Source organism: Lycium ferocissimum, chromosome 10 (genome assembly GCF_029784015.1).
Source record: "Lycium ferocissimum isolate CSIRO_LF1 chromosome 10, AGI_CSIRO_Lferr_CH_V1, whole genome shotgun sequence".
Lineage (NCBI taxonomy): Eukaryota > Viridiplantae > Streptophyta > Magnoliopsida > Solanales > Solanaceae > Lycium > Lycium ferocissimum.
The window spans coordinates 24982096-25009816 of record NC_081351.1 but is presented as its reverse complement, the minus strand read 5'-3'; the positions used below and the strand labels follow the sequence as shown (position 1 = coordinate 25009816).

General features: G+C 35.1%; 3 protein-coding genes across 3 annotated transcripts; all 3 read right to left on the bottom strand.

The window, feature by feature from the left end:
* Positions 1-3295: 3295 nt before the first annotated feature.
* LOC132032952 (transcription factor TCP7-like) lies at positions 3296-5989 on the bottom strand. The gene is made up of 2 exons (XM_059422769.1): positions 5436-5989; positions 3296-4084 (listed from the first exon to the last, which is right to left on the bottom strand). The coding sequence occupies exons 1-2, from the start codon at positions 5950-5952 to the stop codon at positions 3831-3833; spliced, it is 771 nt and encodes a 256-aa protein (XP_059278752.1). The 5' UTR covers positions 5953-5989; the 3' UTR covers positions 3296-3830.
* A 6489-nt stretch (positions 5990-12478) lies between these two features.
* On the bottom strand, positions 12479-15772 carry LOC132032951 (sugar transport protein 10-like). Its single transcript, XM_059422767.1, has 3 exons — positions 15311-15772; positions 13912-14864; positions 12479-13106 (listed from the first exon to the last, which is right to left on the bottom strand). Exons 1-3 carry the CDS (start codon positions 15441-15443, stop codon positions 12675-12677), a joined length of 1518 nt encoding a protein of 505 aa, XP_059278750.1. The 5' UTR covers positions 15444-15772; the 3' UTR covers positions 12479-12674.
* An 8445-nt stretch (positions 15773-24217) lies between these two features.
* LOC132032950 (thioredoxin X, chloroplastic) lies at positions 24218-27188 on the bottom strand. Its single transcript, XM_059422766.1, has 2 exons — positions 26711-27188; positions 24218-24687 (listed from the first exon to the last, which is right to left on the bottom strand). The coding sequence occupies exons 1-2, from the start codon at positions 27041-27043 to the stop codon at positions 24481-24483; spliced, it is 540 nt and encodes a 179-aa protein (XP_059278749.1). The 5' UTR covers positions 27044-27188; the 3' UTR covers positions 24218-24480.
* Positions 27189-27721: the final 533 nt, after the last annotated feature.

Sequence of the window (27721 nt, the reverse complement as noted above, 5' to 3'; positions counted from 1 at the left end):
ATCCCCGGGTGGTATCGGGCGCACTCACTGTAAAACGACTTCGTTGGATTGGTGGCCCCGTCTCTTGGGGGTTTTTAGTCAATTTTTATTTTATGATTAATTATGCATCTAAAGGTATCTTTGGGGCCTTGTCGACAAGTATGTTTTCCGGTCGGACTCGTGATAGAGGTTTCATAGACTGAACAGTCGGTTATGTTATGTCGGACATTCGAATCGTAAATATAGCCGTTTTCGGCTCGTCGTATTGTTTCCACACTATTGTTTAAACAAGTATTTTTATTAAGCATTATGACTTACTACGTTTTATAAAGGCTCATGTCATGCATTCACGTTATATTTCGCTCGTATGCCTCGTGATAGTTCGGCAAGCCATGTGGTTACGCTCGGTCACATGCGGTCGAGGGCACCGAGTGCGGTGTTACGTCCGGCCATGGTTCGGGGCGTGACATAATAGATATGAACCCATAACTTTAAAAAGTAGAATGGATTCAGGGTTAAGAACCTTAAACGTTGAATCCATAGAGCTGACATCTTGAATACAGGCCTCTCTTGACATGGTAGCCCCCAAGAAATAATAGTTGGTTTTGATCCTTGAATCTCATGCTTCAACCTCTAGAATTCTCTTTGAACTGTATTTACTAATTTTTTAATACCAAATACTCCCTCCGTTCCATAATAAGTGATTCTTTTAACTCATACACACCCTTTAAGAAATTGCTCATTTCTATAAAATTAAGAGTGTTTTTACTAACTTACCCCTAATCAAATTGTGCTTATACAATTAAATGCCTAGGAAAAAAAAAGTAGTTAATGAATCTTAATTATTTAAATAAGGGCAATTTTGAAAGAATCTACCCAAAGTATTCTTGAAATCCTAAAGCACCATTATTTTGAAAAAAATTGAAAAACCTAAAAAATCACTTATTATGAAACGGAGGGAGTATCATTTCAAATTTCTTATATCCCCATCTCTCTCTACAAGTTAATGATCCACTACAATATCAAAATTTTTGTTCAATAAACTTTGAACCAAAAAAACCGGTCAATAAAACACATGAATATGGACGAAACAATCCACTGAACCATCAAGAGTGCATTGCTCATGAAACATCAAGAGAGCATAGCTCAATGTATGATTTGGAGGCACTTGTTGCACCTTGATTATTCCACCGGGTACCTGCTACCTCCCACCAACACAGGTATCAGAGATAGCTTTGCCCACCTATGCTTAGGCAGGAGGCAAAATGCAGAGTCTCCACATAATGTTGAGAAATGTCTTGGATTGTGGACTAACAAAGCCCTTAAACTTGCCAATTTTTACCTATGCTCTTCCTTGAGAATCTCTCCACTCAAAATTCAAAAATGCACTGCTCCAATAGCTTCCCCTATACACTGATTGCACCACATAAAGAATCATGCAAAAGATATCGCAGCTTAGCAGAGATATTCGAAAAGAGTCTAGATGCAACCAACTCTGGCATTCTGAAGCTTCTATTACCAACCGACATATTTCCGATTCTGATACTGAAATGGATGCCTTTCCACTGGACTAACGTAGAAGCCAGCACATATGGGGTTACTGGCTGACTCCGACTGGACAGTATATCTGCAAGCCTCCTTCTGAAAATAGTACTGATCAAACAAGAAAGTCAAAATCTAATAAATCACTCAGATACTAGCGATCTTCACAAAAAAGACTGTATGGGTTCTGCAAATAGTGTCTTGTTTTATAAAGAAGGATCACAATGGTACAGCACCCCAAGGATAAGCAGTACAAGAGAGCCTTCAGTTGAACAAAGGAGAAAAACACTCTGCAGCACCTTATACAAGGGAACCAATGTACCAGTAAACAGAACCATCCACACGTCTTTGAGACAAAAATTATCTTCTTCTTTTTTTTTCTGGCTGCATTGTTAAGAAGCATAGAAATTCTTTTTCAGCAAACCAGGTGTAAGCAAACCATTCTCTTCTTTTTATTTTTGAAGTCCAATTACTAAATAGATGCTCGATATCCTCTAAAAAATTCTAAGATTTCAAAAAGAAATTACCAATCCTCGAAGCATTTAACAACCTCTTAGAATCTGCTTAACTATTTAAAAAGATTTACGGTTAGTTTACCCCCTTAAAAGGATATTTACCTGCTGAAGTCTTCGTAGTAATTGAAAACAGTTCCACAAGTCCAACAGATGCCGGCTGCAGAGTTCCATCTGATTCTTTCAATTCAATTCAAAACATAGCAAATTTTCATTGAAAGCTAAGAATACACAATCAGAAATTATTAGTAGTCAAATTCATTTAAAATTTCTTCATTACAAATAGACAGTAAAAACATCAAACTTGAAACCTTTAGTAAAGAGGTGAAACTAGCAAACCCGTGCGAGTCCTCTGTATTGACAGCCCTTCTTCAAGCTATGTGCTCGGATTCTTCAAAAATGTCGACAAATGCATATTAGATCCTCCAAAAATAGTGCTTTCTTGGAGGATCCGATATGGGTATGGCACTATTTTTGGAGAGTCCGAGCAATAGTCTTCAAGCCAAGTAATCTTTTACAATCACTAGATAGACATAATAGATTTGTTACCAAATCTAACGCACAAAGCTAAAATACATCCTTAATCGCAGATGCTGCAGAGCAGAATTCTCCTGCTGCTTTAAGAAAAAATTACAGCATGCTGCAGTGTGACTCTTATCCTCCTCCAACTTGAAATAGCACATGATACTACTAAACATATGGAATATTACATTAGTTCAACAACTAGCTTCAGAATGACTGAGCAATGAATTGCATGAAGATAATAATAGAGACTTCTATAACATCAAATAGTTTTCAAGTTGAAACTCAAGCTTCTCCACTTCAAAATGTGGCACTCACTGGGCACTGCAAGTGTATATTGGAACAGAGACCAAATCTCACATTTATTTACCAAGACTAATTAAAGAAAGCATAAATTGTTGGTATCCAAGGTATCTCCTTTTTTCCATTCCTATATATTATGGTCTCTGAGGTTCAAAATCAGCTTATACACTTCAAAAGCATTTATCATGTTCAGTGTCACGTTTACAACGTCCATAGCACTCTATTGATTTCATGTATCACTTCGACAATGGCAAGTGAACCTTTTCACACACACACGAGCGCGCGAAACATCATCCCATCAAGAAACAAAATGTATCTTAGGGACAAATTTACACCTTTTCATGCATCACTTCGACAGTTGCAATTGAACCTTCACAGACACACACACACACACACACACGAGCGCGGGGAACATCATCCAATCAAGAAACACAATGTACTTAAGGAACAAAGTCCATAGCACTCTTTTCGAGTCTGAAAGATTATCTTCTCATGCAGACAGTTTCAACAAATTACAGAATTCAATTCATCAGAAACCTCCATGGTTTCATTACAAAAAACAATCATGCAGAACTACAGGTTTTTGTAGACCACACACCGATACTTATCTTCTCCACTCCACCATTATCAAAATGGCCAAGCACTTATTGAGAGTTCCAATTTCCAACCAAATTCAACACAAGAAGCTCCCTTGGATTCTTGTGTTATCTTTTTCTTATCTCTTCATGGCTACAGCACTCATAACTTAAGAACTGAAACCCTAACAAATACAATGGAACAACCAAACAATCTAACCCTAGCAATAATTCAACAAATTGCACAAAACCTAGTTCCATTTCTCACTCACTACACTACCTAAACGCCTAAAATTAACAACAATGTCACTTCTAACAGAACAAATACAACAAACAAAGAACAACAATAATATTCATTTTATACATATCATAAACAGCAAATAAATACTTCATATCTTCAATGTCCATCGTCCTCTCTTCTCGGCGGTCCAGAACCCGAAAGAGAAGCTAGCAAATTCAGATGCCCTTGAGCTATAGGAAAGTAATTCCCAACCCTACCAGCCGATGCTTCTTCCATATGCTGCTGAAGAAACCTCGAAGGCTGCGAATTCATTGCCGCTGCCGCAGCCGCCATCTCCGGCGGCGGCGCGAAGCTCCAAACTTGTCCGAAATCAGACCTAGCCGGAACAGCCCAAAATCCAGCAGTAGGACCTGTTGGTGAATATACAATAAATTACCATTGAAAAACAAAAATGAATAAATAAATAAATATTCAGGCTGAGAAACGGACATCTCCCTCTCCCTTTTACACTACGCCAGAGTTACGACCACCAACAAATATGGAATTGAATAACATATTTTAATATTAAAATGTTGGGATAATAGCACTTTTGGTCCGTAAGAAAATTATGTTTTTGGTCCTTGTGATATATTACTCAACATGAACCTTCAATTAATTAAATCGTGTGTAATAGTACAAATTTAACATAATTTATGAGTCATTAAGTGGTTGAACGGTTAATAATTATACTAAATTTGCAATTATTGACAAGCAAAGAGACCAAAAGTGCACAATTCAACTAATCGAAGGTTTAAAGTGCTTAGTCAAATATCATAGGTAATTAAAGTGGTTGAATGGTTAATAATGATACTAAATTTGTGAATATTGACAAGCAAAGGAATCAAAAGTGCACAGTTCAACAAATTGAAGGTTTAATGTTCTTAGTCAGTCAAATATCATAGGGACTAAAATTAGTGCGTACGTCAAACATTCTCCCCAAAATAAGGGATTAAAAGTACACAAATTCAACTAATTGAAGGTTTAATGTGCTCAATCAGATATCACAGAGACTAAAATCAAAATTACCAAATAACTAAGAGACCAAAAGTTTTATTCCAACAAGACCAACAACCGTACCTCCACCGTTGCTTACGTCATTCAAAATTGCACAATTCAACTAATCCAAGGTTTAATGTGCTTAGTCAGATATCACAAAGACTAAAATCAGAATTACCAAATAACTAAGGAACCAAAAGAACCTACAACCGTACCTCCACCGTTGCTTACGTCATTCAAAATTGCACAATCCAACTAATCGGAAGGTTTAATGTGCTTAGTCAGATGTCATAAAGACTAAAATCACAATTACCAACCAACTTTTCACCAAATTGATACGAGAAAAGTTGCAACTTTTCATGTAGTTTTCAAACAAAAATTTGGTAAATTTTCTGTATTTATGTGCATATATTAAATTACCAAATAACTAAGGAACCAAAAGAACACCTCGCAAAAAATTACTAATCGAAGGTATATATATGGTAAATTTTCTGTATTTATGTAGCATATATTAAATTTGAGTTAACACCCTAGCAAAAAAACACTCTCCGGATGAAAATTGGCACACACACACACAGAGATCGTCATCCCGCCCAATATATGTAATTAAACAGTTAGTAATTGCACTAAATTCATGAATATTCAACTAATTAAAAACCTTCAATGTGGTTAGTCAGATAATCACACAGACTAACTAAAAATCAAAATTACCAAAAGTAGCCGTACCTCCGCCGTTGCTGACGTCATCCTTCTCCCCACTTCCGTCATCATCCTCAGGCCTTAACCTCTTCCCAAGCAAAAACGGCGCCGGAGAAGAAATCAACGAGGATGATGACAGCATCTTTTGATTGAGTGAACCTGAACTCATTGATGAAACCGAAGACGACAACGAACAGTTGTTATTATTATTATTATTACTACTACTGTTTCCGTTGTTTCGTAACGAAACGGAAACAGTAGAGAAACTAGCAGGCATAGTACCAGTACCCGTTGCAGCAATAATTGAAGGTTCAGCTTGTCTTAATAACCATTCAATTGTTTGTCCATCAGATTTATGACCTAATTCACGTGTTAGTTGAAAAACCCTAGCTGCACATACAATTGGCATCCTTATACGCCGTCCACGTCCGTCAACTTTACTATGACGGTCTTTTGCCGGCGGTTTCTTCACCGTTAAAGCACCGTTGTTAGTATTCTCGGTAATAGCGCCGCCGTTACTAGGTTGTTCTACTGAAGTCGACATTTTTTTTTTTTTTTTTTTGAGTAGTGAGATAAAGTTTTAGGGAAAAAAAAAGGCAATTATTATACAGAGGGAAGAAGGGGGAACAAGGGGGTGGGGGGGTGGGGGGTAGTGGGTAGTGGGGGTCAAATGATTGAGAGGCAGGAGCTGGTGGAGACAGGAAGAGGGCACATGGTTGAGTGGGACCACGTTTAATAAGTTTTTATTTTTTCTTTTTTTCGTCCGGTGTCTGGTATCCAGATTAGGGCGTGACTGAATTGAAATTCGCGCCGGAAAGTGCTGCGGCAGACTGAATTTTGAATTCGCGCCGGAAAATTTTAAATTGGGTATAAAGCGCGATTCTGTATCCGGTAGGATTCAAATAGAAAATCTTTTGATTGAGGATGGATATTTCTACACTGATGCGGCCGACTCAATTTAAATTTGCGCCAGAAAATTTTAAACTGGGGATGAAGTGTCATAGTAGGATTCAAAAAGAAAATCTTTGATTAAGGATGGATACTTCTAAATTGATGCAGCCGCCTAAATTTCAATCCCCGCTATAAAGTTTTAAACTGGGGATTAAGAGCGACTCTGTATCCGGTAGGATTCAAATAGAAAATCTCTAATTAAGCAACGGCCGATTCAATTTAAATTTGCGCCAGAAAGTTTTAAACTGTGGATAAAGTGCGATTCTATATCCGGTAGGATATATTTAAATAGAAAATCTTTGATTAAGGATGGATATTCCTAAACTGATGCAGCGATTCAATTTAAATCCGCCCCAGAAAGTTTTAAACTGTGGATAAAGCATGACTTTGTATCTGGTAGGATTCAAATAGAGAATCTTTGATTAAGGATAAATATTCCTAAACTGATATGGCCGACTCAAATTAAATCCGTGTCAGAAAGTTTTAAACTGGGGATGAAGTACAACTCTGTATCCTGTAGGATTCAAATAGAAAATCTCTGATTAAGGATGAATATTCCTAAACTGATGCGGCCGACAAAATTTAAATCCGCGCTAGAAAGTTTTAAATTGTGGATAAAGCTCGACTTTGTATCCTGTAGGATTCAAATAGAAAAGCTTTGATTAAGGATGGATATTCCTAAGCTAATACGACTGACTAAATTTTGAATTCGCGCTAGAAAGTGTAAATTGTGGATAAAGCGCGACTCTGTATCCGGTAGGATTCTAATATAAAATCTTTGATTAAGGATGGATATTCCTAAACTGATGCGTCCAACTAAATTTAAATCCGCACCGGAAAGTTTTAAGTTGTGCATAAAGCGCGACTCTGTATCCGGTAGGATTCAAATAGGAATTCTTTGATCAAGGATGGATATTGCTACACTGATGCAGCCCGACTAAATTTAAATCTATGCGGGAAAATTTTAAATTGGGGATAAAGCGCGACTCTGTATCTAGTAGGATTCAAAATAGAAAATCTTCGATTAAGAATGAACATTCCTAAACTGATGCGACTGAGTAAATTTAAATCTGCGCCAGAAAGTTTAAGAACTGTGGATAAAGTGTGACTTTGTATCTGGTAAGATTCAAATAGGAAAGCTTTGATTAAGGATGAATATTCCTAAACTGATGAGGCCGACTCAATTTGAATCCATGCTAGAAAGTATTAAACTGGGGATAAAGTGCGACTCTATACCCAATAGGATTTAAATAGGATTTTTTTTAATTAAGGATGGATATTCCTACACCAATGCGGCTGCCTAAATTTAAATCCGTGCCAGAAAATTTTAAACTAGGTATAAAGCCCGACTATGTATCCGGTAGGATTTAAATAGAAAATCTCTAATTACGGATGGGTATTCCTAAACTGATGCAACCGACTAAATTTAAATCCGCGCAAGAAACTTTTAAACTATGGATAAAGTGTGTCTCTGTATCCGATAGGATTCAAATAGAAAAGCTTTGATTAAGGATGGATATTCCTAAACTGATGCGGCCAACTAAATTTAAATCCGCGCCAAAAAGTTTTAAACTGTGGATAAAGCGCGACTCTATATTCGATAGGATTCAAATAGAAAAGCTTTGATTAAGGATGAATATTCCTAAACTGATGCGGCCGACTAAATTTTGAATTCGTGCTAGAAAGTGTAAACTGGGATAAAGTGTGACTCTGTATCCGGTAGGATTCAAATAGAAAATCTTTGATTAAGGATGGATATTCCTACACTAATGAGGCCCGACTCAATTTAAATCCGCACCAGAAAGTTTTAAACTGGGGATAAAGTGTGACTCTATATCAGTAGGATTCAAATAGAAAATCTCTGATTAAGGATGGATATTCCTAAACTGATGCGGCCAATTCATTTTAAATTCCCGCCAAAAAATTTTAAACTGCGGATAAAGCGCGACTCTGTATCCAGTAGGATTCAAATGGAAAATCTTTGATTAAGGATGGATATTCCTAAACTAATGTTGTCGACTAAATTTAAATTCGCGCAAGAAAGTTTTAAATTGTGGATAAAGTGCGACTCCTTATTCAATAGGATTCAAATAGAAAAATCTCTGATTAAGGATGAATATTTATAGTACTCCATCGGGTTCAAAAATAGGGATTTTTACCTTCTATGTTAACTAAGGCAAACTAATTACCAGATTTGGGCAACATTTTTTCTTTTACCCCTTTTAGCCGTCGGAACCGCTGAGAGCACAACAACTACCGCTTCTACTTCTAGTGTTATATTAGTGCGAATCTGGTGCTGTTGTTTTGGTCCAATCCCATAGCGTTGGTGCTTTTCTGGTGCTTTTCGTTGCTGTTTATGTGTAATTTTAGTGCTTTTCTGGTGCAAATCTGATGTAATTCTGATTTTTCGGTGTTTGGTGAATATGAAAATTTCTTTGGGGAGATTTTGGACAAAATATATTTCATGATAAGTATTTCAACTCACCAAGAGTCTCCACCCATAAACCACCAATCTTTATTTTCACTTCGATTTACCCTGTCATTGATCTTGAGTTTAATTTGATCCGGTCTTAGCAAAAACAACCGGGTAAAGTGTGTATAAACACCTCTTATACGTTATTATACATTTTTATACAGTGTAGAAGTATGTATATATACATACCTCTTATATAAGTTTGTATAATATAGTATACCAGTGTAAAAGAGTGTATAAACACGTCTTATACATTATTATACACTTTTATACAAGGTTGATAAATTGTCTACAATATGTGTATAAAGTTGTATACTGTGAAAATTTGGTTATGCAGATGTAAATTTAAAATATGGTTATGTGGATGTAATTTTGTATGTTGGATTGTACATTTTTGAAATTCCCCCTTCAATATAAGTGTCTACTTATTCTTTAGCATATCCCTTAAAAAATATTAATTCCTGAAAAAAATAGGTGTTTTGATTAAACTACCTATAATTAAATATTATCCCGTAATTAATATAGTTTTTTGATTTCGTAGAAACTCATTTATCTAAATAGGGGTAAATTTGAAAATTAAAAACTAATTCCTTCTTAATTATGTGTGAACACTTATTTTAAATCAAAATAAAAAAATTATTATGAACCGAAGGAGTATATCACTATACCACAAACTCTTATTTGTGGGACCACGTTTAATAATTTGTACTTGCTACAAAGCACCATCCAAAAAGTCGTAATATTCTCGATTTTATTTTGTGTGATAAGATTTTGAAAATTCATATTTTAAACATGTGAAAATTCATATTTTAAACGATGATTAAAAGTTTTCTTATAATAATATAAATGCTAATAGTAAAAAGAACTTTTCAACCAACGAAAGCAAAAATATTGAAATTTTTTTTCCAACTTTTAATAATATAATAAGAGGTTGGACTTTGACTATGTAAGTAAAAAGAGCTTTTCAACCAACGAAAGCAAAAATATTACGAGGTAATTTTTTTATTTATTCAAATTTTAATGGATGCCACGTGGAATTTTAATTATATATTTATTTATAATTGGATACCTATATTGGTGAGAGATAATATGTCTTCTACAAAAGTCTTTAACAGATCTTATACACAAAACAAATCGGATACCAAGAGCTGTCAGCTTCAACACCAGGAAATGAAGAACGAATGAGCATTTTATTTTTCATATTTTTCTATAAATTTAATAAAACAAATTTCGACAAATAGGACATTCGATTAAAAGACATTATGTCCTTTAATAAGCTGACTTTAACTTTTTTAGTGATCTTACTAGATGTGAAGCAAAATTAGTTAAATTTCGGATCCCAAGAACTGTCAGCTTCAACACCAGGAAATGAAGAACCTATAAAGAATGAGCATTTTATTTTTCTATAAATGTACTTAATGCAAATTTAAAACAGTCAAATCCTTAAATTTAGATACTAAAGATCTTGGCTTCAACTTAAGAAATGAAGACATTCGATTAAAAGACATTATGTCCTTTAATAAGCTGACGTGAAGTAAATTTGAATTAATCAAATCAATAGCAATTAAGAATGATAGCTGACACGGATGTTATTTTTGCATTCCTTACTAAAAAAAGTAATGGTTCGCCCAAAATTGAGCTAAATCCTTAGATCAACACATGAGGGCAAATTTAAATTCACCCCAAAAGAGCACTCCGCGCAAAAAAATGTTTTTGCATTCCCAATCAAGACCATAGATTAATGCACCTTCAGATTATATAATTCCAAATTACATAGATTAAGGCTTCTTTTGTGCAAAACATTCCAGTTGTCCTAATAATTTTAGTATATGTTACCTCCTCATGGTGATTAAATTAAGACCATGTTTGCCATCTCAAATACAGTCACAACATGAAATTAAGACTATTTTTTGTTTAAAAGTTCTTTTATTTTCAAACATTTAAGTTGTGTAATTAATGTTTGTTTTCCTAAAAGACAAGACAAGCATTTTTTAAAAATTGAAAAGAAGGGAAAAAACTGTTCGCTTCAATCAAACAGCTGCAGAGACGGGCGCAAGGGATTCAACTTTTGTTATGTATATATAACAAAAACAAATGTTGAATTCTTTTGATTTTTTTTATATGTTTACTTTGTTATATATATATACTGGAATGGATGCTAAATATCTTTCATTCTTAGTCAAAAGTATCGGATTCGAGCTCTAAGAATAAAACCTTCTTCAATAGAAAGTATGTCACTTCTCAAAGTGAGACTTTCTTATGAAAATCCGAATTAATCAGACTCTAAAGTAATTTCATATAAGCGTGCGAAAAAGAAAATTGGAAAAAGAAAAAAAAAAAGATAAGGGGGAATTTAAGTTATGGTTGTCAGAGTGGGGGTCCATTTTAGGGACCCACAAAACTCAATCAAGAGTGCATAAATTTTTTATTTTTAAACTTTGAAACAGGTCACTTACTTCATCTACTACTATGGGTCTATGTTGGTCCTACAAAAGTTATAAATAAGCATTGGAATGTTGAGTTCATGTGAATTCACTTGAAATATAAATTTATAGGTAAAAATTTATTTAAATAATAACAATAAAAAATAAATATAAACTCATAATTTTAAAAATATTAAAAATTTAATGCTAAAAAGTTTAAAATTAAACTTATAAATATTAAATTATAAATCCGCCTTTAATTGGAGGTTCTCAATCACGCTCCGTTTCTTCTTTTGATAAGTTGTTGGTCCATTCTTGTTTGTATTAAATGACATATTTGTTGTAGTAACTATACTCAACTTTTAGCCCTTTTTTGGGGTTTGAATAAACTTTAATGCAAAGTTTACTTATTATATTCTCTTTTTAACTAAAGTGGACAATAAAAGGTTGCATGTGTTTCACGGGTTTTTCAGGTTTTACCATACTTGTTCAATACATAAAAGGTCAGCATATTCAAACGGATTAAAGAATTACCATTCATTGTTAGTATTATTAATTTTGTTGGTAATGTAAAAAAAAAAATATTAAAAAATGTGAGTCCCTTTTCTAACTTTAGTTTTATTTTTTCACTTAAAAGACTCACGTAAAAAGATTAAAATCATTTTGAACATTTTATATAGTTGAGTTTGCTCCTATACTTGTTGAGTTGAAACTTGACAACCACACACGCTATCTCGTTGTCCGGTCAACTCGTCTCGGCTCGCGTGCATGGTGACAACTCTTTTTCCTTGTCGTTTTCAGCAATGTGTAATTGCTTTAAGTAACATTTTGATTAAAGTCTATGCCAACAAAGTTTAATTTCTATTACCGCTCCCAATTAAAATGTTTATTTGTAGCAACTTCAGCAACTTGGGCACTTGGCCTATAAAAGCAACTCTCACTGTAAATTATCAGATTTGAAAAAACTTCTCATTCTCTCGGAGTTGTTCTTCTCAATTATATTTTTTACGCAATTATATTTCTGTAAAATCTAAACTTTCAATCATGATGTACGTGCTTGGAACTTTGTAGTGTTGTAGAACTTTGGGGAGCGATCTGATGATACAGGACCGCCTGGTGTCCCACTGATATATTGAGCTCACAATCACATATTAAGAATCCATTTGCTATAATTAAAAAAAGTGAAGAATACATGGAAATGAAATTGATCTTATTCAATAGTATAAGCAAGCAGAAAAGAGAGTAGTTTATTCATATTGAAAATTAATAAATAAAAATAAAAATTATAATAGTAGCAGCATACGCGAGGGCCAAAAACTAATATTTACAATCTTCCGTTTAATTTTTTTTTCCCTCGCCCCATATGATATGATATGATATGATAGTACATGACCGCTAGGTGTCCAGACTGATCGTCATTTAAGCCTGATTCTCATCAACTGGCATGTACTTTTTCCAGAACCAATGATTCTTCCATATTCTGTTCACTTCTTCAATAGGGATACCTTTGGTCTCGGGGAGGAAGAAGGCGATGAATAGTGTCATGATTACGACGAATCCAGCAAAGAAGAAGAACAGACCGAACTTCAACTTGCAGAGCATCGTAAGGAAGAGTTGACCGATCACAAAGGTGAAGAACATATTGACGGAAACGTTAATTGATTGCCCTGCTGATCGGATTTCCAGAGGGAAAACTTCACTAGGCACGAGCCAACCCAACGGCCCCCATGACCACGCGAATGCTGCTACGTATATGCAAATTAAGGCCACTGTACCATTTCCTAGTCCCTTGCTGAATGATCCCAGGCCATCCATCCCAAACACACTGGCTATGATGGCACCAACAGCAATCTATACAAATGAGAAAAAAAAAAAAGAGTTCAAATTTCAGTCAGTGTCTGCTTTCAATATAGTTGTAACAAGATTACAGCAAGAGGCACTATCAAGTTAATATACAATAATAACTGACTTTACAGTCAAATATTACTTACGTCCAAATTGAAGTTCTAAGCGCGAGAGTTTAAAAATAAATTAAGGGAGATTGAAGTGAATGTTGGTAAATATAAAAAGACTTTTTTTGGACAAACAAAAAAGAAAATAAGCGGAGGAAGTAATAATCTTGTGGAAATAACGGGGCGGGCCTGAAATTCAATGATGCAGAGTGCTGTCTTAAAATAACAAAAAAGAAATTGCTTTTGGTAGGATTTGAACTCCGCTCCTCCATGGCTTATCCTAAAGCCTTTTTTAACAAAGCACCTAAATCTTTTTAACCAAAGCACCTAAATCTTTTATTGCTTCTTGGTGCTATTTAATGTTTTTTATCAAAAGAAATTTTTTATAGAGCGGTTAATGGGAGGAAGTAAGTTTAGTACATGGGTCCGCCCATGGAAATAGGATAATCTTTTTGTATATATAAGGGAGGCAAAAGTGATTTAAAAAATTGCTTTGGATCATGAATCACCTTTGTTAAAGTTCATGGTTTTGACAACGGAAGCAGACATATATATGTGAGTAGTAACTTTTATAGTAGGAGTATTCTATTAATCCGAGGGCGAATCTATCAATTTTGATCTACCATTAACGAGTAATACTAATGTAGGCGGATGTGGTTAGGGAGATGCAGATTATGTATACAACTAAATGTTCTTCTTTTTACCTGGCAGACGAGCATTATTGAACCACCTATGAGGAACAAGACTCTCCTGCCAAATCTATCAACAGTGAATATGGAGATAGCGGTGGCAAAGACATTGACAAGTCCAGTGATAACCGCGGTCATCAAGGCAGCCCCGTCACCAAATCCGAGAGTCTTGAAAAGGACAGGTGCGTAGAACATAATGACATTGATACCGGTGAGCTGCTGGAAGAACGGAATTAGGACCGCGATTGTAAATTGTGGTCTGTACCTAGGTTGCATTATGTTGGCCCATGGATTTTCCACCTGCTTAGACATGTCGCTCGCTATGATAAGGTCCTCGAATTCGTTGTCAACGTTGTTGGTACCACGAATTTTCTGCAACATGGTTTTTGCTTCCTCCTTCTGACCTCTGTCGATCAAGGAATTAGGTGTGTCGGGTAGGAAAACCGCTCCAACGGTCATGATAACAGCGGGGACTGCTGCGAGCACGAGCGAAACTCTCCACCCGTTTTTCTTCATTTGAGAGGTACCGTAATTGACCAAGTTCGCGACGAATATGCCAATTGTGACCGCCATTTGGAAGCACACGTTGAGTGCTCCTCTGAGTTTAGGTGGGGCCATTTCCGAGAGGTAGACGGGGACTGACTGATTGGCATAACCAATGCCAACACCAAGCAACAGGCGCCCTATGATGAGTGCGGCCAAGTTCATGGCCGCACCATTCAGGACGGCACCTACTAGGAAAATTAGACCTCCGATAAGCATGGAGATTTTGCGGCCAAAGGCTTTGGTGGTTATTGAAGCTGCAAATGAAGAAACCAATGCTGCTAAATAAAGTGATGAAGTGAAGAGTTGCAACATATGGTCATCAAATTTGCAGTATTGGTTTCCCCCTGCTTTCAAGGCCTTCTCCTTGTGGTAGACATTTGGGAAAAATTTGAGCAAGAATTCATCCATAGATGTCACTCCTCCTGCAATTTTGGATCAAATCATCAAGCAAAATATATAGGCGAAGGTATGAAAAGAGAGAGACTCGAAGAAGTCCATAATTAAGGCGTTCTTGTCTGTTCTTGATCCAGCACACTTTCGCTGTAGTATCCGAGTAGATAAAGGGTGTTTTTGGTACGACTCAAAATGTTTTTCAGAAAATAAGTCATTTTTCTGGATTTTGCTGATTTTATTATCAATCTTTGATAAATATTTTTTTTTCAAAATATATGCTTCACTTTCCAACCAAATCTTTGGAAAATATTCTCAAAAATATGTTTTACAAGAAAATGACTTCCGTCGTATCAAACATAGAGGTGGTAAGAAAAAGAAAAAACAAGTAAAAGAAAGGTATTGAATTAGCCGATCAGGTCCAGAACAGGTACCAGACACTGAGAGAAAACAAAAAAAATGGATAAAGATATATTACCTGAGATACCAATGTCATAACCAAAGAGTAGACCACCAGTGGCAGCAACCAAACATGTCATAATAACAAAGGTTGTAACTTTTCCTTCATATTCAGGACCTCCATTTCCACCTCCTACAAATCCTCCAGCCATCTTTTATGATGAATTTATCAAATTAAAATTTCTAACTTTTTTTAACGAAAATTTAAAAATAGTAATAATAATGTATATACAAATTCTTTTGTGAGTTTCTATTTGATAGTGGTGGATACACAAGATTAATTTCAAGGGATATTTGAAACAAAGGCCTTTTTTTCTCAATAATCTTTTTTTTTTTCTTCTTGTTGAGAGAGGCCTTTGAACTTTTTTTGAATTTTTTTTTGCTTTGTTTTTATAATATTTTTTCCCTTGTTCTACATGAGCGCGGCAAACTTGTTGCCTGCCCTCTCTTTTTGCTTTGCTTATCTTTTTTTTTTTAAATATATATACAAACAAAAGGATTTAAGGTATTTATAAGAGGTGAAAATCACAAATTCTCCTCAAAATAGGGAAAAGTGTTAGGAAATGTGAGGATGGAGAGAATTGATAAAAAGTCAAAAGTGAAACTTAATCCATGCAAAACGCCTGTGGATGATATTAATTATTAATGATAATTAAAAATAAATTAAATACTGAAACTAGAAATACTAGCTCAAGAAGTGAAGATCCTTCGTTTCAACCATGAAAAATGGTAGAAACATTAGCTCTTGTTTGACGGATAAGATTAAGGGAAATTAACACGGATGCAACGCGGACAAAAAGAAATTACCTGAAAATAGTTATTTTAAAAAATATTAATATTATTTACTTTATTTTTATTTTAAATTTAATCAAGCATAAATACTTCATATTATCTCTACATTATTCCATTTCTTTTGGCTTTGGCAATTATGGCTTTATCACACCTAGACTACTTTTTAACTCTCGCTGCCACTACACTAGAATCTTCCCTTATATTTCAACAGTTAATATATAACAAAACAAACGTTTTTGCCCTGTATGTGCAATATAACATTCCGGCCCTTACCACTGCCTATCTTCCCCTTGATTAAAATGTAGGTAAACCAAGTAGACGATCTTACGATTCTTATGTACGCGTGCATATAATTATCATCCAGGTCCATCAGCACAGAATGTAATCTTCTAAGATCAAGTTACACTGGATGAAATGTTTTTTTCGTCGTGAAGCTTCCGAACATTGAACCAGTTGAGACAGAAATAGTTACAGTGAGTTTTACATTTACTCATACAAAATTACACTTGAGCATACACCATATAATAGTATAATTGGAACTCATTGAGCTTCCACAAGAGTAATCAGATGCAAAGCAATACTCCAATTTATCTAGCTTGGTGGTGGCACCAGAGATTGTGCAACAAGGAGCAACAGATAATTAATGTGACGCCTCTATCAAGCAGGACTGATAGGCTTTAACTGCAACCTTCTGAAGATGAGGTGCGCATGACACCTTAGATGAATACCACATCGAAATGGGAGAGGAAAGTCAAAAGCGCAGCTCAAGTTCACATCGTACGCGTGCGTCAAAAGCGAAACTCAAGTTCACATCGTACGCGTGCTTTTGGGTCTCAATATACGTAGCTCGAAAGACAAATCCGTGCAAACCTAGGCCCAAGGCGGACAATACGTGCCATGGACTTGGGTGGTGACAATTAACATCTAACAGGGTACAGTCCTAGCGCTCTAGGCTTCTGAATAAGAGTCAACTGCTTCTAGCATGTACAGGCTAATTAGCAGAAAAAACGATGATGCTCTTTGAACAAAACCAAATTACATAAATCTGAAAATATCCAATTATTTTTTTCTTATAAACAGCTCAACCATACAAATCCGAACAGGTTCCCGCCCATATACAGCTAAAATACAAAATGTATCCCCAGTATTCTTGATTAATCAAGGAAGCAAATCAAATGACAAACAACAAAGAAAAATATTGACAAGATAAAATATGCCTCCCATCATAACTCGTTTACAAAATATTATGCGATAAAACTGTCTTTAGAAGTCCATCATGATCCTCCTTGAGTTTAACTTGTGTTATTGCCCCTTCCCTTTTACTATCTGGAACTTCCTTTCCATCTTTGAAGAGAATCAAATTTGGCTATCCATAAACTTTGTACTCTTCTATAAGCTTGGGACTTGAGTCATGATCTATCTTAACAACAGTGATCTTTTCTTTATAATCCTGAAAATTAAAAGTAAAGGAAATACTGTTTTACCCATTATCACAATTCTTCGTATGTGATTGGGGTGTCAAGTGCCCGAATTGCAGCACTAATTTCACGATGGTCTGGTTCTAAACCGTTGAGGATATATTTTGATCAGTGATCACAAGTTCTTCATTACTGATAGGTGCTCCAGCAGTTGCAAGTTCATCAGCGATAGAGCGAATCTCATGAAGATATTCAGTAATTGTCTTATGATCTCGTGAGACTTTGCAAAGGATGTTTCTCAGACTGTATGTGCACGTTTGGGATTTGTTTGCATAAATGATATGCAAATGATCCCATGCTTCTTTGGAGTTGGCAGCAGTAGAGGTTGGTGGAGTGATGGTAGGATTGACATGACGCCATGAGAGCATTCCGAATCATATTCTCTTGACGAAACCAGATTCGGTACTCAGGATTTGAGATATCCTGATCATCTTTTCGTATGATTTTTGAAGGGATAGCAGCAGTACCATCAAGATAATCAACAAGATCATCCCACACGTGAGAGTATAAACTTGTGCTTTTCATGTGCCGAAGTTACTGGATCCCATAAGCTTTATAGGCAGTTTTGAAGCCGGGTTGAATTGGATAATCTGGTTGTTTTGGTTTGGAGAGGCGTTGATGGCTTGAACTATGGTTGGTAAAGTTTGACGAGTTGGTGACACGAGCTATAGATTGGTGAGTGCACGTGTTATCCATTGAGATGAGGGGTATCAACTAATTCGTTTGAGTGTTAGAGGCTCTTATACCATAAGAGAGTTAGAGATGAATGAGTGAAAAGTTGTGTGATTGTATTATGATGATTTCCTATTTATACTGCTTATCTTTGACCTGAATGTCTGAAATTGAACTCATTCAAATCGAAATTCAAAATCTGAAATACGACATTTGAAGTTATGCTTTGGCTAGCTAAACTTCAAATCTGTATGTATGAAGTTTTAAATTTTAGATCCAAAATTTTCAGCTTAAGTTTCACAGGTCTAAAGTTTATTCTTAGAGGCTAAACATAAAATGCTTTATAATTTTTGGCTATATCATGAATAGAAGACCTCCAACCGGCTATCTTTGCACTTGCCCCCAATTCCGGCCAGTTTGATTAGGGTCCTTAAATAGAAACAATGACGAATAGCAACCACGTGGGCGCTTCCAATTTGATTAGGGTCCTTAAAGAGAAACAATGACGAATAACAAGCACGTGGATGCTTCCAATTGGTCAAACTTGTTGGATTGACGTGTACACATCACCTGAATAGATCTGAGCTTATATTAAAGCAAGGATATTAAATTACAGGAGATACATTCCTATTCTAACATATTACAATCAATAAAATCAAATCATTTTTTTTTTATCAAATCAGATCTGAAATCAGCCCGTTTATATTGTTCAGATCTGAATTTAAGTTGCTGGTATTGTTCGTTTAATCGGTACCCGATCTATGATATTGGTCTTGTAGGCTATGTAAGTGTATCATCCCCTGGTTATGGTCACTGTTTCGCTTTCTTAAACTGGTTACATAGAAGTTTCACCTTGTACTAAATCATTGTACATGTATGATTTTTGATGGTCAGGCTTGGAGAAATTGGAACGAAAGGAAGGGCATAGAACAACTGGATTCAATGATAGAAAAACCAGGTGATTGGAATGAAATTTTAGGATGCGTCCTTGTTGGACTCTTGTGTTGTCAACGTCGTGCCCAAGACAGACCTTCACTGGTTCAGGTGGTTTGCCTTCTAGAGAGAGTAATGTCAAGGCTGAATTGTGTGCCCCCCTGAAACCTTACTTCCCGGAGCAGGATTATGATCATTTGGCTGAGGAGATGATTGGTGAAGAACGCGCTCTCCAGAGCAATTGTGACAAATGCAGTGCTGTTGGTTTTCACATTCACAGAACTGCCCCTGGTTCACTGGAGTCACAGTAGCAGGAGCCGCGAAAGTGTGAATGGGCTAACTATTACTGGTTTCCTAAGAATCAAGGGATTATCAACAGAAGTTCTCAACATGGTCATTGAAGCCACTCCCCTATTATGAAGTAACCTCCGGAGCTAGTTATTAGCAGCCACAGGAGGACTACTATTTGAAGTTTCAACAAGCTGATTATGAGGGTTGATTTGACCGGAAGATCATGATCATGAGCCAATACCAAGAAATTAGTATACAGAGAAAAACTCAGTAAATTATAAGTAGCAGTAAATTATAAGTAGAACTGAAGGTCTTTATATTTTACCACTTTTACTAGTACAATTTGAAAGAATGAACATAGCATTCCTGGTGGCAAACAACCCAGAAGGCTTAACCTGAGCTTCCTAATTTGGGAGCTTGCAAGTTGGAATTCTAGGGCTATTATTGTTGTTAGGAAAAGAATCATATATCACTGCGTATGTTGTTGTTGTTGAGTTTTGTGAGGGTTCATTCAGTACAAGACGTTAGAGTTTCTCTCTCTCTCTCTCTCTCTCTCTCTCTCTCTATATATATATATATATATATATATATATATATATATATATATATATATATATATATATATATATATATATATATATAGTCTTTCAAACGACAATAGAATGCTACTAACTCATTGTTGGAGAAAAATATTTTAATAGTTGCATGTGACAATAAGAAACGCGTGATAGTATCGAATAATTATTTGAACAAATGTTAGTTGACACGTACTTGAAAAAATAAAAATAAAAGTGACGCTGTCTATTGTTCAGAATTTAATTTGTAATTCATAATGTTATCGTTGAAAATTATAACAAAGATGGAGTTGGGAAACACTATGACTTCATTCATAGAAAGTATTATGAATATGTAATATGTTAACTATTTGGATATTTCAATTTCTAATTTATATTTCAATTAAAAGGTTTTAGTATAAATATATGCACAAACTTTTAACTATTTCAAATATATATTATGTAAAATTGATATAGGATACATGTGCAACAGACGTGCCAGAGACTAGTATATTTGAAAATTACGTAAAAAGTACTATAAAATACAATCACGTAAAAAGTACGTAAAAAGCTTCCAATTGGTAAAACTTGTTGGATTGACGTGCGCACATCATCTAATATCCACTGATTTGATTAGGGTACTTAAAGAGAAACAATGACGAATAACAACCATTTGGACGCTTCCAATTGGTCAAACTTGTTGGATTGACGTGTACACATCACCTAATACTCGCCAATTTGATGAGGGTCCTTAAAGAGAAACAATGACGAATAACAACCATGTGGACGCTTCCAATTGGTCAAACTTGTTGGATTGACGTGTACACATCACCTAATACTCGCCAATTTGATGAGGGTCCTTAAAGAGAAACAATGACGAATAGCAACCACGCGCATGCTTCCAATTGGTCAAACTTGTTGGATTGGCGTGTACACATCACCTAAATGAGCTTATATTAGAGTTCATTTTCCCAAGATTACAGTTGAGGTAAAGGAAGGATATTAAACTACAGAGATACATTCCTAATTCTAACAAATTACAATCAATAAAATCAGATCAGATCTTTACAAGATATGATCAAATCAGATCTGAAATCAGCCTGTTGATATTGTTAACTTAAGTTGTTGATATTGTTCCTATAATCGACACCCAATCAATAATATAGGTGTAGGCACTGAAATTTAGTCGGACTTAAATCCAAAAATTAATTTGGATCATATTCAAAATTTGAGATGTATTGGTCCAAACAACTATTATGGGCTAATATAATCAGATTTATATCTTAAGCTCAATATATACGGATTTAATTGAAAGAGCAATTTAATTGGGCTAGCCTATCTTGTTGGACTTCACATGAGCCCGCTCTCTTAGCCCAAGGTCAATGCCATGTGTCAAATGACATGGTGCGCCAAGTCAAGTCAAGGACCAATAAAATCATGTCACGTGCATAAGTGATGCAGCATGTCAAGTCAATAGAGGAATCAATCAAATGTCGTCAAGTGTTCAAATGACATGGTTCAACCAATCATATACGTACCTCAGTTCTCCCCTGCAACTATAAATAGGAGTCTTCATAAAGCCAAAAGACATCAAGAAAAATACATATAGAAGCTCTCAGCTCCAAGGGTGATCCGCAAGTCTTCCACATGCTAAGAAGTCTTTGTCTCCAAATGGTGAGCCACAAGTCTTCATACCTCCATGTTTGTGTTTAAAGCTTGGCTCCACATTCGTGGCGAAATTACAACAAGTAATACGTCGATTCAAGAAACAAGCAAAGCCCTTGATTGACGGCCGTGAGGAGAAGAGTCAGAGAGTTACATCTTTTTATACGTCGATAACTTAGTCGTTACAATAGATCTTGAAGGCTATGTAAGTATATCTTTCCCTGGGTATGGTCACTATTTCACTTTCTTAAATTGGTTACATAGAAGTTTCACCTTGGGCTAAAACATTGTACATGTATGATATTTTGATGGTCAGGCTTGGAGAATTTGGAATGAAAGGAAGGGCATAGAACTACTAGATGCAATGATAGAAAAACCAGGTGATTGGAATGAAGTGTTCGGATGTGTCCTTGTTGGGTTCTTGTGTTGTCAACGTCGTGCCCAAGACAGACCTTCAATGGTTCGGGTGGTTTCCTTACTAGAGGAGAACGAACTGTCAAGGTTAAATTGTGTGCTCCTAAAACGTTACTTCTCGAAGCAGTGGAGACACAGTAGCAGGAGTCGCGAAAGTGTGAATGGGCTAACTATTACTGAATTGACCGGAAGATCATGATAATGACCTAATACAAGAAACTAATATACAGAGAACAAACTCAGCAATTTATAAGTAGGCCTGAAAGTCTTTTTATTTTTTCACTTTTACTAGTACAATTTAAGACAATGAACATGGCATTCCTGCTGGCAAACAATCCTGAGCTTCTATTTTGAGAGCTTGCAAGTGGGGAATTAAGGGCTATTATTGTTGCTAGGAAAACTTTATTTTGAGAGCTTGCAAGTGGGAATTCAAGAAGTTTTTCTATATTTATATATATATTATTGTTGCTAGGAAAACAATCATATATCACTGGGTATGTTGTTCTATTTTGTTGAAAAAATTGTGATATATAGTTTATTTAAAGTCTTGTGTGGTTTCATGTAATACAAGACATTAAAGTTTTTCTATATTTATATATATATTGTTTTTCAAACAACAATATAACTAATCAATGATAATGATCCTTTTTTTTTTTTTTTTTTTTATAAAAATTCGAGAGACACAATTTAATTTGGAAATTTTATTAGTGTGTTTATCGGACATACAATCTTTGGTTTTTTGCATTGATGAAATGGTACAATATACTTGATGAATTACAGTGTGTTTAGACTGCTTTTCTTTTTGCATCCTATCAAACAGGATCTTATTTTTTTGGCTATTAATGTGGTTGATATTAACAAAATATAACATCATTAAATTTGATACTATCGAGATTGAATTCTTAAAGTAAAAACACAGTGAAAGAGGACATCTGCATTGCTACTGCAACAGTCTTTTCATGCTCACAGATCATGTGTACATATCATTATCATCCAGGTATCTCAGCAGAGAATGTAATCTTCAAAGATCAAGTTACACTGGATGAAATGTTTTTCATTGTGAAGCTTTCAAACATTGAAACAGTGAAAACAGAAAAAATTACATTGAGTTTTACTCATGAAAATATGGTTGGGCATACACTACCTAATAATAGTGTGATTGGAAACTCATTTAGCTTGCAGAAGAGTAATCAGATGCAAAGTAATCCTCCAATCTTAATGTATAAATCTAGCTAGCTGGTGGCTTCAGGGATTGTGCAACAAAGAGTAACAGATCATTAACATCTACCTCGGTAAAGTCCTAGCGCTCTAGGCTTCTGAATGAGTAAAAAGTAGCAGAAGATCACTGTAACTCTTAACAGGGTACAGTCCTAGCGTGTGGGGTTTCTGAATAAATCAAACTGTTCTTTTCATCATAAATGTGAAATGCTTGTATAAACAAAAATGGGGGAGCATAAAAAAGATGTAGGGTCGTTTGTCTGCTTGGCTAGTCAAGCATGAGCTAATTCATAGATTTCGATTACCAAGGAATAGAGAGTTTACAAGTAAGGCCCTGAATGATTCTATCCTAGAGGCACCCCCCCCCCCCCCCAAAAAAAAAAAAAAACTGTGCTGTTGATCTACTGCGTGATGATTTTGTTGAACAAGATGGAAGCTGTGTTTATTTCACTCAAGATTGGGTCTATTTACCAGGTGTTCTACCTGTGGCTTCAGGAGGTATTCACGTTTGGCATATGCTTGCTCTGACCGAGATCTTTGGGGATGATTCCGTACTACAGTTTCTTAATCCATTAGGAAAGAGTATAAAGCCGACAGAAACTAGTATCTACGTATTTACCAGAGAAATTCTCCTCGCACTTGGATCAGATAAGTTATGCTTACTAAGAGGAAAAAGAAAGATAGACATATCTGCAACACCGAAGACAAGCTTGAAATGGAAAAGACGAAAGAAAACTGCAAGAGAACCTATTGACACTCCACGAAAAATGGTGACAAGCGTTTGAAAGGGCACCCATCTGTTGCTGATAAATAAAAGATAAGAGTCAACTGCTTCTACCATGTACAGGTTATTTAGAAGAAAAAGGAAATACATAAAGCAATGATGCTCTTCGAATGAACCAAATTACATAACTCTGAAAATATGCAATTATTTTTATAACTCTGAAAATATGCAATTATTTTTATCTTATAGACAACTCAAATATACAAATCCAAACAGGTTCTCGCCCCCAGACTGCTAAAATATGCAATGCATCCCCACTATTCTCGGCTAATCAAGGAAGTATGTCAAATTATAGGCAATATCAAGATAACGAATATTGACAAGACAAGAAATGTCTCACGTTATAAACTGATGAAGATACCAGAACCGCTGAACATTTTCCCATATATTACGTGATAGAAACTGTCTTTAGAAGCCCTTCAAGATATTCCTTGAGTTTAACTTTTGTTATCGCACCTTCCCTTTTGCTGTCTGGAACTTCCTTTCCATCTTTAAAGAGAATCAAAGTTGGCAATCCATAAACTTTGTACTCTTCTATGAGCTTGGGACTCGAGTCATGATCTATCTTAACAACAGCGATCTTTTCTTTATACTCCTGAAATTTAAAAGTAAAGGAAATACTGTTTTAGGGAAAACATTCACTTCAAATCAAGAATATGAAAGATCAAAGACTGAAATCGCTTAGTGACTCTAGATTCAACACAAGAAGGCATAATTATATAATTATGCTGATTTATTCAAATGAAAAGGAGCTATATTAAAATGAGAAGAGCTCTCATTGACTGGCTCCTGCATGAAAACTTCTCCATCTTTCCACTGTTAAGGTTCTACTTTACAGAGTGAATAGGTTTAAACCCCCTAAACTATTACTCCATCAGGTTCAATTGTTAATTTGGTTTTACTTTTCTTTTTAGTGTGTTTAAAAAAAGAATGTCACTTTCTATATTTAGTAACTTTTTACGCCCAACATCCTACATGGAAGATTCAAAGGACATTTAGGTACATTACACACATCTTTAGTTTAAGGCCACAAGATTCAAAAGTCTTTATTTTCTTAAACTCCGTGCGGAGTAACTAAAACAAACAAATTGAAACGGATGGAGTATATTAAAATGAGAAGAGCTCTCACTCAGTGGACTCCTGCATAAAAATTTCTCAATCTTTCCACTGTTGAATTTCTATTTAAACCCACAGATTCTCAATCCATGGTATCCTCTAGCTAGTGATTTAAAATGATGCCAATAATTATGTGGAAGTGTGCAAAACATATAAAGCCAAGTGTCTTCTATGGAAAGGGGCATGATCGTTGTACAATCAAACCTCTCTATAACATTCATCCTTTATAACAATATTGTACTATAACAGTCAAATTTTCTTTGGAACTGATTTTTCATGTTGCATTATATTATATGTTCTCTATAACAACCAAAAAGTATTAGGACAAATGATGCCATTATAGAGAGATTTGATTGTAGTTATTTTTGAGTAAATCTTACATTTATTGCATTATACTATATGGGATATAAAAGGAAAGGGTACAAATCAAACGACTCATAACTTGTCCTCAATGCTTAAGATGAAAAACTGATAAACCTTTTAAATCCTGAATGGAAAAAGTAGTTCAGAACTAAGGCTACGGTTAAGCTCTACGTTTTGTTTGCAACAGCAGAATGTCCAACTTGCTTGATATATACCAATCGAACTTAACCCAATGCATCTCAGTGTGTGTGTTTATGTACACCTAGTACTACTCATGAGGGTATGTTTTGATAGAGGATTTTCTGTGAAAATTATTTTATCTTGGGAGACAAGTTTCCATATTTTGGCCTTTGACAAAACATTTCAATAATTCAAGTTAAGCAAACATTACAAAAGATTTTTTTTTAGCAAAAAAGAAAATTTCCATCATGATCAAGCATACCTTTATCAGTTTAACATGCTCATTGAAGAAAGTCATTTAATCTTTAATGAAACTAGAATTTCAACACCACTACATGAAAGGGGGAAAAAATGTTCTTGAACAAAACATATCAATAATTCAAGTTAAGCAAACATCACAAATGATTTTTCGGCAAGAAAATATTTTTCCTTCATTGCAAACACGCCTTCATCAGTTTAACATTGTAAATTCTTCAAATGGTCACTCAACTTCATAAATTTAAAAGCATTTAATATCTAAAGTGGGTTTCTCCCGTGTTTGTTAAGTGATTTAATCGTTATAAAACAAAGAAAAATTAACTAAACTAGACACATTCAGACCTATCTATAACAATCATCCTGTATAGTAATATTTCACTATAACAATCATGTTTACTGTGGAACCAATCTTTCATATTATGTTATCCTTGGCAGAAGGTATAAATCATAATCCCAAATTTAATCCTGAGATATCCCACCTTATCCAGCATACCAAACGACCCCTTAACAACATTTCTCTATAGCAGCAAAAAAATATCGGGATAAACAATGTTGTTATACAGAGGTTTGGCCATTTTAGAAATTTAACCAAGTTTAACATGCTCATTGAAGGAAGGAATTGACAAGGAGAAATTGAAGCTTTAATTGAATAAACTTCAAAGAACACAACATAAAGAGAGGAAAAGAAGAAGAACAACAACCTCAGCAAGGGATTCCATAGCAGGACTAATCAAACGACAAGGTCCACACCATGTTGCAACAAACTCCACAAGTACAGGACGATCAGATTTCAAGACAACCTCCGAGAACTGTTCCTCCTTAATCTCTGCTATGCCACCACACCTTATCTTAAACGTCGAACAACTTCGAAAACCTGGATTTCTAGTAGAAAAACTCAGTTTCTTGAAACCCAAAGAAGTAGAACGAAAAGAAGAAGTGAAGGAACAAGTTGTTGTATTGAGGGAGTGTGTTGTAGCTAATGGTAAAGGATTAGGAAGCCTTGAAGTTGAAGTGGTGGAAGCCATTATCGCCATTGATGAATGCTTCGAGAAAATTACTTCAGTTATGGTGGTTAGACACAATACGTGGCAGGGTTCTATTAGATAATAAAGAACAGGGGAGTAGTCTACAGTGGAGATAGAACAGCTTGGATTTGAGTGGCTATTATGTCCTCAAAGTGACACGAGGAGCATCAGAATTTAAGATAGTACCAGAGGCGGAGCCACATAGGGCCGAGGTTTCGACCCCTTTTACAAAAAAATCAAATATTTATATATAATTAAAATTATTTTTTATATATATATATAGTAGATATGAAACTTCTTTCGCTTCTTTGTATGTTATTTTTTATATTTTAAGCTTAGCTAGAAAATTTTGGATTTCACACTATAAGATATTATGTACAATTTTTTATACGGATTTTTTTTTTTTTTTTTTTGGGTAATCTACTATGTACCATTTTTCTGTGAGGTAGTATTACTTTTTGAGTTTTTTTTTTGTTTTGAAATATTAACTTGTCGAAGTTTATTACATTTTTAATTTTAAATATCATAATTTATAATTAGTGTAATCTCACGTGTGGGGTCTGGAGAGGATATAAGGTTCGCACACATTATCCCTATCTTGAGAAGTAGAGAGGTTATTTCCGCTAAGAACCTCGGCTCAAGGAAAAAGCATATCAAAACAGGTCGAAAAAAAAAAGAATATTGATA